This window comes from Pristiophorus japonicus, chromosome 16 (genome assembly GCF_044704955.1).
Source record: "Pristiophorus japonicus isolate sPriJap1 chromosome 16, sPriJap1.hap1, whole genome shotgun sequence".
In the NCBI taxonomy this organism is placed as follows: Eukaryota; Metazoa; Chordata; class Chondrichthyes; family Pristiophoridae; genus Pristiophorus; species Pristiophorus japonicus.
Genome location: NC_091992.1, coordinates 93,593,803 through 93,607,819, shown reverse-complemented (window position 1 = coordinate 93,607,819; position 14,017 = coordinate 93,593,803). Strand labels below are relative to the sequence as shown.

Sequence of the window (14,017 nt, the reverse complement as noted above, 5' to 3'; positions counted from 1 at the left end):
GGTCAGGAGCGGGTGGCGGGGGGAGCGGGTGTCGAGTCGGGTCTGGTCGGCGGGGGGGGGGTGGGAGCGAGTGTCGTGTCTGGTCGGGCGGGGAGCAGGAGCTGGCCGTGGGAGGAGCCTCATTCATATTGGGCCAGGGCTAGGGGCTGCGTGCTTCGGGCCCCTCCCACACAGTTTGGCGCCTGGAGCTACTGCACTTGCATGCCGACTGTAGCGCGCATGTGCAGAGGTCCCGGCTCTGTTTTCAGCGCAGGGACCTGGCTCCGCCCCCCCCACAGCTCGTGCCGGCTGCGCCGAGTGCCACAGGACCTGTAAGTCGGTGGAGAATACCGAGGATTTTTTTAGGCGTGAAAAACGGGCGCCCAGCTCGGAGGGGCGCCCGTTTTTTTTCTTGTGGAAACTTGGGCCCAAAATACTAGATATTGGGCTGAAAATTCCAGCCTCGCCAGGTCCGTACGGACATAAGCCTGACATAAGCCATTTTGGGGACGAGATGCGCATGTGCCAAAAACCAGCTTTTCCGTTTCTCTTGACAGATCCTCCGCATCCCCAGGCGAAGGACATTCGCGCAGGAGAGATTGGGCTATTTGCCCAAATCATGCCCAGCGAATGTCCTTCAAACTTTTATGCCTGGTAAAAGCAGGCGCATAGCTTACTTTTACCAATGCAAGAGTTTTAAAACATAATTATTAAATTTAATAATTTTTATATTAAAAACCCTGTCCATTAAGGTAAGTTTATTTTTAACCCTATTAAAACACACTTTTAAAAAAAATTCTAAAAAATACATTTTTTCTAAAACATTTAATTACATTTAATTTGAATTAATTTTAAATGTGAGGTGTTTTTTTTTATTTATTGTGCTGTGTTTCTTGCTTTAGGAGGGTTTTCTCATTGATAGTAATGGGAACTCGTAAAAACAGAGTTCCCATTATTATCAATGAGAATGCTACCTATGATTGGTGGTCCAGGCCCACGTGACTCCAGCATTTCCGTACGTACAGGGGAGTCATCTCCCCATATGTTGCGCATCGAATGAAGGCCTCCGACCAGAATCGAAGGTGCCTCCGTAACCACCAGGTATTTTCGTACAATTTTTTCGGGTCGGAGACATTCGTCCGACAGAAGCCTCCGACTGCAATTTTCCCCCCCAATATACTTGGGTTGGCGCAAACATTCTATTTTTCCAAGCTAAAGATGGCAGTATTGGCAGAGAAGATGCCTTGGCTCAGTGGTAGCACTCTTGCCTCTGAGTCAGAATGTTACGAGTTCAAGTCTCATTTCAGAGGGAGTGTTGCACTGTCAGAGGTGCTGTCTTTTCGATGAGATAGAAACATAGAAACATAGAAAATAGGTGTAGGAGTAGGCCATTCGGCCCTTCTAGCCTGCACCGCCATTCAATGAGTTCATGGCTGAACATGCAACTTCAGTACCCCATTCCTGCTTTCTCGCCATACCCCTTGATCCCCCTAGTAGTAAGGACTTCATCTAACTCCCTTTTGAATATATTTAGTGAATTGGCCTCAACAATTTTCTGTGGTAGAGAATTCCACAGGTTCACCACTCTCTGGGTGAAGAAATTCCTCCTCATCTCGGTCCTAAATGGCTTACCCCTTATCCTTTAGACTGTGTCCCCTGGTTCTGGACTTCCCCAACATTGGGAACATTCTTCCTGCATCTAACCTGTCTAACCCCGTCAGAATTTTAAACGTTTCTATGAGGTCCCCTCTCATTCTTCTGAACTCCAGTGAATACAAGCCCAGTTGATCCAGTCTTTCTTGATATGTCAGTCCCGCCATCCCGGGAATCAGTCTGGTGAACCTTCGCTGCACTCCCTCAATAGCAAGAATGTCTTTCCTCAAGTTAGGAGACCAAAACTGTACACAATACTCCAGGTGTGGCCTCACCAAGGCCCTGTACAACTGTAGCAACACCTCCCTGCCCCTGTACTCAAATCCCCTCGCTATGAAGGCCAACATGCCATTTGCTTTCTTAACCGCCTGCTGTACCTGCATGCCAACCTTCAATGCCTGATGTACCATGACACCCAGGTCTCTTTGCACCTCCCCTTTTCCTAATCTGTCACCATTCAGATAATAGTCTGTCTCTCTGTTTTTACCACCAAAGTGGATAACCTCACATTTATCCACATTATACTTCATCTGCCATGCATTTGCCCACTCACCTAACCTATCCAAGTCGCTCTGCAGCCTCATAGCATCCTCCTTGCAGCTCACACCCAACTTAGTGTCATCCGCAAATTTGGAGATAGTACATTTAATCCCCCTCGTCTAAATCATTAATGTACAGTGTAAACAGCTGGGGCCCCAGCACAGAACCTTGCGGTACCCCACTAGTCACTGCCTGCCATTCTGAAAAGTCCCCATTTACTCCTACTCTTCGCTTCCTGTCTGACAACCAGTTCTCAATCCATGTCAGCACACTACCCCCAATCCCATGTGCTTTAACTTTGCACATTAATCTCTTGTGTGGGACCTTGTCGAAAGCCTTCTGAAAGTCAAAATATAGCACATCAACTGGTTCTCCCTTGTCCACTCTACTGGAAACATCCTCAAAAAATTGCAGAAGATTTGTCAAGCATGATTTCCCTTTCACAAATCCATGTTGACTTGGACCTATCATATCACCTCTTTCCAAATGCACTGCTATGACATCCTTAATAATTGATTCCATCATTTTACCCACTACCGATGTCAGGCTGACGGTCTATAAATTCCCTGTTATCTCTCCCTCCTTTTTTAAAAAGTCGGGTTACATTGGCTACCCTCCACTCCATAGGAACTGATCCAGAGTCAATGGAATGTTGGAAAATGACTGTCAATGCATCCGCTATTTCCAAGGCCACCTCCTTAAGTACTCTGGGATGCAGTCCATCAGGCCCTGGGGATTTATCGGCCTTCAATCCCATCAATTTCCCCAACACAATTTCCCGACTAATAAGGATTTCCCTCAGTTCCTCCTCCTTACTAGACCCTCCGACCCCTTTTATATCCAGAAGGTTGTTTGTGTCCTCCTTAGTGAATACCGAACCAAAGTACTTATTCAATTGGTCCGCCATTTCTTTGTTCCCCTTTATGACTTCCCCTGATTCTGACTGCAGGGGACCTACGTTTGTCTTTACTAACCTTTTTCTCTTTACATATCTATAGAAACTTTTGCAATACGTCTAAATGTTCCCTGCAAGCTTCTTCTCGTACTCCATTTTCCCTGCCCTAATCAAACCCTTTGTCCTCCTCTGCTGAGTTCTAAATTTCTCCCAGTCCCCGGGTTCGCTGCCATTTCTGGCCAATTTGTATGCCACTTCCTTGGCTTTAATACTATCCCTGATTTCCCTTGATAGCCATGGTTGAGCCACCTTCCCTTTTTTATTTTTACGCCAGACAGGAATGTACAATTGTTGTAGTTCATCCATGCGGTCTCTAAATGTCTGCCATTGCCCATCCACAGTCAACCCCTTCAGTATCATTCGCCAATCTATCCTAGCCAATTCACACCTCATACCTTCAAAGTTACCCTTCTTTAAGTTCTGGACCATGGTCTCTGAATTAACTCTTTCATTCTCCATCCTAATGCAGAATTCCACCATATTATGGTCACTCTTCCCCAAGGGGCCTCGCACAACGAGATTGCTAATTAATTCTCTCTCATTACACAACACCCAGTCTAAGATGGCCTCCCCCCTAGTTGGTTCCTCGACATATTGGTCTAAAAAAACCATCCCTTATGCACTCCAGGAAATCCTCCTCCACCGTATTGCTTCCAGTTTGGTTAGCCCAATCTATGTGCATATTAAAGTCGCCCATTATAACTGCTGCACCTTTATTGCACGCACCCCTAATTTCATGTTTGATGCCCTCCCCAACATCACTACTACTGTTTGGAGGTCTGTACGCAACTCCCACTAACGTCTTTTGCCCTTTGGTATTCTGCAGCTCTACCCATATAGATTCCACATCATCCAAGCCAATGTCCTTCCGAACTATTGCATTAATTTCCTCCTTAACCAGCAATGCTACCCCACCTCCTTTTCCTTTTATTCTATCTTTCCTGAATGTTGAATACCCCTGGATGTTGAGTTCCCAGCCCTGATCATCCTGGAGCCACGTCTCCGTAATCCCAATCACATCATATTTGTTAACATCTATTTGCACAGTTAATTCATCCACCTTATTGCAGATACTCCTTGCATTAAGACACAAAACCTTCAGGCTTGTTTTTTTAACACCCTTTGTCCTTTTAGAATTTTGCTGTACAGTGGCCCTTTTTGTTCTTTGCCTTGGGTTTCTCTGCCCTCCACTTTTCCTCATCTCCTTTCTGTCTTTTGTTTTTGCCTCCTTTTTGTTTCCCTCTGTCTCCCTGCATTTATTCCCATCCCCCTGCCATATTAGTTTAACTCCTCCCCAACCGCACGAGCAAACACTCCCCCTTGGACATTGGTTCCGGTCCTGCCCAGGTGCAGACCGTCCGGTTTGTGCTGGTCCCACCTCCCCCAGAACCGGTTCCTATGCCCCAGGAATTTGAATCCCTCCCTGCTGCACCACTGCTCAAGCCACGTATTCATCTGCGCTATCCTGCGATTCCTACTCTGACTATCACGTGGCACTGGTAGCAATCCCGAGATTACTACTTTTGAGGTCCTACTTTTTAATTTAGCTCCTAGCTCCTTAAATTCGTTTCGTAGGACCTCATCCCTTTTTTTTTTTTACCAATGTGCACCACGACAACTGGCTGATCTCCCTCCCTTTTTTAGAATGTCCTGCACCCGCTCCGAGACATCCTTGACCCTTGCACCAGGGAGGCAACATACCATCCTGGAGTCTCGGTTGCGGCCGCAGAAACGCCTATCTATTCCCCTTACAATTGAATCCCCTATCACTATCACTCTCCCACTCTTTTTCCTGCCCTCCTGTGCAACAGAGCCAGCCACGGTGCCATGAACTTGGCTGCTGCTGCCCTCCCCTGATGAGTCATCCCCCTCAACAGTACCCAAAGCAGTGTATCTGTTTTGCAGGGGGATGACCACAGGGGACTCCTGCACTACCTTCCTTGCACTGCTCTTCCTGTTGGTCTTCCATTCCCTATCTGGCTGTAGACCCTTTCCCTGCGGTACGACCAACTCGCTACACGTGATACTCAAGTCATTCTCAGCATCGTGGATGCTCCAGAGTGAATCCACCCTCAGCTCCAACTCCGCAACGCGGACCGTCAGGAGCTGGAGGCGGATACACTTCCTGCACACATAGTCGTCAAACCGAGGCCCTGTCTGCCCCCTCGGGTGAATGTAAAAGATCCCAAGGCACTTTGTAAAAAAAAAAAAGAGCAGGGGAGTAATCCTGGCGTCATGGTCAATATTTATCCCTCACGGAACATTGCTAAAGCAGATTATCTGGTCATTTGTCTCATTGCTGTTTGAGGGATCTTGTGCACAAATTGGCTGTCAAATTTCCCTTCATTACATTACACTACAATTCCAAAATAACATTTTGTTGGCTGTAAAACACTTTTGGGATGTCCAATGTGTGAAAGATGCTACATAAATGCAAATTCCTTCCTCCCTCTTCTGCCCCATGCAGTTTCAAACCAAGGGACCCCTTCAATCTCCTGAGCACATTTTAAAACTTACCCAGATTTACATGTTTCGAGAATGCGCATGCTCTCACTCAGGCTGAATGACATTTTAACCCTTGTGAGCGGTGCTCTGCGCATGCATATATATACACGTATGTAGAACTCTCTCCTGAACATGAGAATTTCAATTGGAGCGAGGCAGTAACTGGTTTCAAACTTGTAGCTGCAGTATAAATTACTCAAGTTGACAGTCTCAAACCAGTTTTATAAGTGTGCACTATTATACAGCACAAAACTGCCCACAATGCAGCACCAATTGGCGCCTCACTTGGAGGGAGGTGGGGCGGATGTGAGTAAAATAGCTGTCATACTGATGCAGTAAGAGGTATTATTTTGAGTTTGGGGTTAAGATACATTATGGACCCTGTGTAGACAGATGTAACCCTTGAAGGGGGTGCTTCACACTGGAACTGTGTGGAAAAAGTAGGAACATATATATTATTGCCGGCATTGACCATGCTGACCCTGTTGTGCAGAAAGCCACCAAACAAAATTAGCCATATTTGTAATTGATCTTGAAAATTGAGACTGAATTTTATCCAAAACTTTTAAAGTGCTGAAAACTTTACAAATTTGTGTACTCAATTACTAACCTAAATTGTTAAATATTACACTAAATTTATTAACCTAAATCATTAAATATTACGCTAAATTTACTAAGCTAAACCATTAAATATTACGCTAAATTTACACAATGTTGGAACATTACTTTATCATATCAATTCCATTTTAAAGTAACTGATATTGCAGTGTGGTTGTCGCAAACATCCTGTAGTCGAAGCTAAAGTTGTCTATTTTGGTAGAGAAGCTGTTATAGAACTATGCTGTAACACGTGGGTTTGTAATAAGGTTTATTGTCATTTATTTATTTGCCTTTAAATCAAGGTAACGAAATATGTGAATTATGAATTCTCTACCCCAGAGGGCAGTGGATGCTCAGTCGTTGAGTATATGCAAGACGGAGATCGATTCAATTTTTGACTATTGAGACAATCAAGGGATATGGGGGTAGTGCAGGAAAGTGGAGTTGAGGTAGAAGATCTGCCATGATCTTATTGAATGGCGGAGCAGGCCTGTGGGGCCAAATGGCCGCCTTCTGCTCCTAATTCTTGTTATGTGAATGTTATACTTTTTTGTGTTAGTAGCTGTCTTATATAAACACAGCTTAGCTTTCATACACTGATTATTTTATAAATTGGACAGAATTGAAAGATCAAAAGCCATGTGTGTGGCTATGTATCAAAACATTGATGCTATCTCATGAGAGCCCAGGAATTTAAACTCATTTCCAAAATAGTTCATGTTGTATAAATTTAAAGTAATATGTATGGGTAGGTGACGAGCATTTTCTCAAACTGGCAGACGTGTTGATTTAAAGATTATAAATCAAATCATAGCGCCCAGAATCTAACATAAGGGAGCCATAGCAGTTCTATTTTTTATTTCAAGTCTTATTTAAGTTGGATGTCTGTTGATGGAACTTTTGATTTAATAGCATTATTCATGTGTGCTGGGATTACACACTGAAACCATCAAGCATCTTAGACTAGGCAATCAGGATCTTTCAGTCAGGTGATGACACCAGCATGAAGGCAAGTATTAAACTTAAATTAATGAATGTTTGTAACAGTTTCTTATAAAACTCATTAGGTCTCTGCCAATAAATTAGAAGATTCTTTAATCCCTTAAGCGTTTGAAATGTTTATATTCTTGTAAATTTTGGTGTTTTTATCAGTTCTGAGTCAGTTTCTTTGCCATTTCAAAATTACATTTTATGCTGAGCTCTGTAAAATAGAATGTGTACAGAATTCTAACATATTAGCAGTGTATTTTGTTGCAAGTCCAGACATAGTGCATCTCATATATTTTTACCTGCTCCAAAATAAAAAAAACATTGTTTCCATTTTTAAACAACATTTTGCTTCTATTTTAGGAAAACTTTGGCAACAGATGTAGTAAACAATGAGGAGGACAGACTTCAGGTGGACATAGTCAGACTAGTGAAATGGGCAGATGAAATTTAATGCAGAGAAGTGTGAAGTGATACATTTTGGTAAAAGAATGATGGGAGGCAATATAAACTAAATGGTACAATTTTAAAAGGGGTGCAAGAACACCAAGACCCTGGAGTGTATGTACACAATTCTTTGAAGGTACATGTAAGGGAGTGAAAAGCACACTTAAGTAAAAAGTATACTTAAGGCCCAAATATGGCATGTAATCAGATTAAAGGGTGCAGCTCATGCTTGTGTGCTTATCTTTTACAAACTGCAGACCAAGCTGGCAAAGCCAGAGCAAGGTTAAAACTGTAGAACAACACATTCCAATAGACTGAGATCGGCTCCACATGCTATGGGAGATGGAGAGGTTGCGAAACCACTCAGCAGCCAGTCTGATGAGGGTTAACAAATCAATATAGCTCCACTGATCAGTTGTAGGCCAACCAATGGCCATAGAATAGTGAACACAAGGCCAGCACGCCTCAAACTGTATAACTATGTGTAAAACCATCAATCATGGAAGGTCCATTCTTAGACGGCGAGGACTGAGACGCTTCCCCTGCATATGCTTGAATAACGATTGAAAAAGTGAATCCAAGGTTTCGTCTGATTTGATTCCATGGTTGTTATAAGAGCTGATGTTGATTCCTTATTTCAGGGAATCCACCTTGAAGAGAAGTCGCCTTTTTACCCCATCAGTTGAGAAGGCTGTTTTTTTTAAAAAAAAAGTATATTTGATCCTTTGCTTTATTAATAGATTATAAAAGCAAGGGCATTCTGCTAAATATTTATCAATCACTGGTCAGGCCTCAGCTGAAATATTGGGCCCAAGTTTTGGACGCCCGAAAGTGCGGCAAAAAAATACCACACATTCTCCGGCTCCCTGCAGGTCCTTTGCACCTAGGTGCAGCGCAGCACAAGCTGTGAGGGGCGGAGCCAGGTCCCTGTGCTGAAATTAGTGCCGGGACCTCTGCACAGGTGCTCTACAGTGGGCCCAAAACTGTGTGGGAGGGGCCGAAGCACGCAGCCCCTAGCCCTGGCCAAATGGCCTCACTGGGGCTGTAAGGATCAGGCTGCACCTCCCTGGTCCAGCTCCTGCTCTGGCTCCAGCTGGCACTCTCAACCCCCCGGCTCCCGCTCCGCGACCCCCCAACCCCTCCGATGACCCCGCTCCCGGTCCGGCTACCCCCGGCCACCTACCTTGCTGGAGGCGGGCCCCGCCCGAAGTCTTGGGCCCGGCTTCTTCACGTCAGCCGGGCCCATTCAGCCTCCTCCCTTTCCTCTCCCCCTCCCTCTTCTTCCCCCACCCCGCCCCCCCCCCCCCCCCGCTGTCAGAAACAGACACTGACGAACAGAGACTGACACTGACACTGACAGACACAGAGTGAGAGAAAAACACAGACAGACCGAGAGAGATACACACTGGGTAGGGGAGGGGGGGGCGGTTGTGTTCAATTCTGGGGTAAGCCATTTAGGACCGAGATGAGGGGAAACTTCTTCACCCAAAGAGTTGTGAACCTGTGGAATTCTCTACCACAGGAAGTTATTGAGGCCAATTCACTAAATATATTCAAAAAGGAGTTCGATGTAGTCCTTACTACTAGGAGGATCAACGGGTATGGTGAGAAAGCAGGAATGCGGTACTGAAGTTGCATGTTCAGCCATGAATTCATTGAATGACAGTGCAGGCTCGAAGGGCCGAATGGCCTACTTCTGCACCTATTTTCGATGTTTCTATGAGGAACTTCAGTTATGTTGAGAGACTGGAGAAGCTGGGGTGGTTCTTTTTACAGCAGAGAAGGAGATTTGATTGAAGTGTTCAAAATCATGAAGGGTTTAGATAGAGTAAATAAAGAGAAACTGTTTTGTAGTAGCAGAAGGGTCGGTAACCAGCAGACACAGATTGGTAAAAGAACCAGCGGCAACATGGGGAAACATTTTTTTTACGTAGCAAGTTGGTGTGATCTGACGTGCACTGCCTGAAAGGGTGATGGAAGCAGATTCAATAGTAACATTCAAAAGAGAATTGGATAAATATTTGAAGGAACGTAAATTACAGGGCTAAGGGGAACGAGTAGGGGAGTGGGACTAATTGAATAGCTCTACCAAAGAGCCAGTACAGGTACGATAGGCCGATTGGCCTCCTATGCTGTATGATTCTAACACTATGAAAGGAGCAATTGCAGACATTGCTCCTTTTTATTACTTTTTGATTCAAGCTGAGCACAATGCTTTCTTTTTCCAGCCAGAATAGTTGTGTCCCCTTGGTAATGGATTGTTCCAGCTATTGTCATTATTTTCATCATTTTGGCCACTCAGTGGCATGATTTGGATTCCACAGGCTAGACAAAAAACATTTTTGTTTGTATGCGCTTGGCTGGAATACCTCTGTTGACTTGATGCTCCATCCAGCAGCCTGGCTGAGAACTGTGGTGAGCAGGTTTGAATGACCAGCACCATGAAGATTAAAACTAGCAACCTATTGTGCTGCACCTATATTTCATAGAATGTTTAATTTGCTTTAATATGTAGAAAGAGCTTGAGAAAGAAAATGTAAAGGAGTTTGAAATTGATTGTTAATAAGTAAAAGTACTATAACAAAGACAAAGCAAAGAACCTGGTTGGGAGTCAAGCCACTGTGTAATTTTGTCAAATATGACTCGCATAAGATGAATTTTGATCATTTCTGCTTTTAGAATAACTTATTTCTGTGCAAACGTAGCAATCTGGGAACAGACAAATTCATTCTAAAATTATTATATTGTGTTGTCCAGCAACAACAACCTCAAAGGATTCCCTAACTAAAAGGCAGATGCACATACAATTCTGCATGTAACATTTTTCACTGTACCTAAATTTCATACAGTATTTTGCTTATATTTACAGTTGAGAACAAATAACAATTGAGAATATTAGGAAGGAATAAAAATAACAATAGTTAATAAGCAATAACAGTGTAGCCAAGGCAAAGGCAAAGAAACAAGCTACATAATCAAAGGAAGAAACCGAAGAATAGAAATGAGGAAGGTTAAAACCAGAAAAAGGAGTAATGAATGGGGAAACAAACCCTGTGAAGGAAGGGATGGAAGTACATTTTTGAAAAAGGATAGGCATTTGTTGCTGGAAAGGTAAGTAGGAGAATATCTTGTCGTGAAATTGCTTTTTGTTTTGGTGAGTTGCAAGACATTTAGTGAACAATTGGATTTATACAAGCTCTCTTTGAAATTCATAGGGTGTGATCTTGGTCTACGACATTACAAATCGCTGGTCATTTGATGGTATCGACAGGTGGATCAAGGAGATAGATGAGGTAAGGCACATTTCAAATCTAGTGGTGAGCGATGGTGATTGAATTAAATGCTGAAGTAGAAGTAGGTCCATTTTATTGGAATTTCTGTTGGAGACAAATGAGCCTTTTATTTCTGTTCCGATTTACACAGTGAAAGGCAGGTTGTAATTTTAACTATTTTCATCAATCGGTGCATTAAACTGTAGTGCAGAAGTTATTTTGTTCAAATAGTTTTCCATTAAGAAAGTTATGTCTCAGTGGAAGAAAGAGTGGGCATTCATAAATTGAAGACAAGCTAAAAGCAAAGCAAGGTGAATGAAAACTGTAATATTGCTGACAACAGATTAGTTAACCTGTACTGGGATATGTTTTGTGTTGCATTTGTATTTATGATTGCCATTGGTGTACAAACAAGCTGGTGCATGCAGCTGAAGGACAGAGTTGCCCCTGCTGTTTAATCATCAGCAAGTTCTTGGCTTTGTTCTGCAGAAGAACCAACGGGAAGCTGTATACTTCTATACAGAGGAGCTAAGGATGAGTGCACTTTCCTGCAACTTTTGGTGAGAGTGGTAGTGGAAGCAGGTTACCTCTGATCTTTTCAACAAGGTGCATAGTGTAAGACAACTGTAAAGCATTGGGTGGGAGAGATAAAAGGAGAAATAATATGTAAAATAATCTAGCCCAGGTGAACTTTATATTTGTGATTTCTTTATTGGATATATGCATCTCTATTGAAGGTTTATAAGAACATAAGAAATAGGAGCAGAAGTAGGCCATTTGGCCCCTCGAGCCTGCTCCACCATTTAATAACATCTTGGCTGATCTGATCATGGACTCCGCTCCACTTCCCTTCCCACTCCCCATACCCTTTATTCCCTTATCGCTCAAAAATCTGTCTTTTTGCTGCCTTAAATATATTCAATGACCCAGCCTCTACAGCTCTCTGGTGCAGAGAATTCCACAGATTTACAACCCTCAGAGAAGAAATTCCCTCCTCATCTCAGTTTTAAAGGGGCAGCCCCTTAGTCTGAGAGTTTCCCTGATGAGTGGAAATATCCTCTCTGCATCCACCTTGTCGAGCCCCCATTATCTTGTATGTTTCGATAAGATCACCTCTCTTCTGAACTCCAATGTGTATAGGCTCAACCTATCTTTAAAAAGTCAACCCCCTCATCTCCGGAATCAACCTAGTGAACCTTCTCTGAACAGCCTCCAATGCAAGTAAATCCTTCCTTTTAAATATGGAGACCAGAACTGTATGCAGTATTCCAGATGTGGCCTCACCAATACCCTGTAAAGTTGTAGCAGGACTTCTCTGCTTTTATAGTCTATCCCCCTTGCAATCAAGGCCAACATTCAATTTGCCTTCCTGATTACTTGCTGTACCTGCATACTAACTTTTTGTGTTTCATGCACAAGGACCCCTGGGTGCACTTTGCAATTTTTCTTCTTTTAAATTATAATTTGCTTTTTTATTTTTTCTGCCAAAATGGATAACCTCACACATTCCTACATTATACTCCATCTCCCAATTTTTTTGCCCACTCACTTAGCCTGTCTATATCCATTTGCGGATTTTGTGTCCTCTTCACAATTTGCTTTCCTACCCATCTTTGTAGCATCAGCAAACTTGGCAAGTCATGGGTCCCTTCAGCCAAGTCATTAATATAGATTGTAAATAGTTGAGGCCCCAGCACTGATCCCTGCGGCACCCCATTAGTTACTGTTTGCCAACTGGAAAATTACCCATTTATCCCGACTCTCTTTTCTGATAGTTAGCCAATCCTCTATCCATGCTAATATATTACCCCCAACCCTGTGAACTTTTATCTTGTGCAGTAACCTTTTATGTGGCACCTTATCGATTGCCTTCTGGAAATCCAATACACCACATCCACTGGTTTCCCCCATATCCACCCTACTCGTGACATCCTCAGAGAACTCCAGCAAATTTGTCAAACTGATTTCCCTATCATAAAACCATGCTGACCCTGCTTGATTGTATTATGCATTTCCAAATGTCCTGCTACTGCTTCCTTAATAATGGACCCCAGCATTTTCCCAATGACCGATGTTAGGCTAATTGGTCTATAGTTTCCTGCTTTTTGTCTGCCTCCTTTTTTAAATAGGGGCGTAACATTTGCGGTTTTCCAATCTGCTGGGACTGCCCCAGATTCCAGGGAATTTTGGTAGATTACAACCAATGCATCCACTATCTCTGCACTACCTCTTTTAAGACCCTCGGATGTAAGCTATCGGGTCCAGGGAACTTGCCCACCTTTAGTCCTATTATTTTACCGAATACTACTACTTTAGTGATGGTGATTGTATTATGTTCCTCCCTCTCTATAGCCCCTTGATTATCCATTATTGGGATGTTTTTATTAAGGAAACAGAAGATTCTAAGAGTTAAGTTATTTTAACCCTAAAAAAATAAACGCGACATGTTGGAGAATTTCCTCCGTGGTTACCGTCACAACAAAGTGTTAGTTCGGCGACAATAACGCCGCTCATGATTCACACACGAATGGTTTTTATAATAACGAACTTTATTACATTGACTAATAACAATATTAGATTTTATATAATTGATATATAGTGTTATATTAAACGACAAGGTGACCTGCAAATAATACAGCTAAAGTATGTAAGCCAATCTTTAGTTGCCAAGTCGCCACAGTTAAACGATAGTCACTTATCAGGGTATGAGGCTTTTCCTCGACCTGGGTGTTTAGCAATCTGTGTCCTTGTGTTTTTAAACTGTTATTCAAAGATAGAGACAAGATTCAAGTTCCCCTTTCTCCCTCATTTGCTCTAACGTGAAAAATGCTAAGGGAAAGGATGCTGTGATACCATGACCATTTAAACCATAAAGTATTCCAACAGGGCACATAAATATGTTTTCTAAAAGTTACCGAAATAAAACACACCACTGTGCTGGCAGTGGCTCAGTGGATGTTTAAACATCCGTTATAAAACAAATGCATATTGTGTACAGCTATGTAATCCCTGTTTACAGACACAGTTGCTGCATTTAATTCAGACACTGTTGTCAAACTTCATCATTATAATCTGTTTA

At 42.9% G+C, this 14,017-nt stretch overlaps 1 protein-coding gene across 2 annotated transcripts in view; it reads left to right on the top strand.

Annotated features, from left to right (window-relative positions):
• Positions 1-14,017, top strand: part of LOC139226659 (ras-related protein Rab-40B) — a 94,861-nt gene that overhangs the window by 61,692 nt on the left and 19,152 nt on the right. The window contains exon 4 of one of the 2 annotated variants that reach the window (XM_070857566.1): positions 10,882-10,959. The exons of the other annotated variant lie outside the window; for it this stretch is intronic. Within the exon in view, the coding sequence (XP_070713667.1) occupies positions 10,882-10,959 (78 nt within the window). The remainder of the gene's footprint in view (positions 1-10,881; positions 10,960-14,017) is intronic. 2 annotated transcript variants of the gene reach the window in all.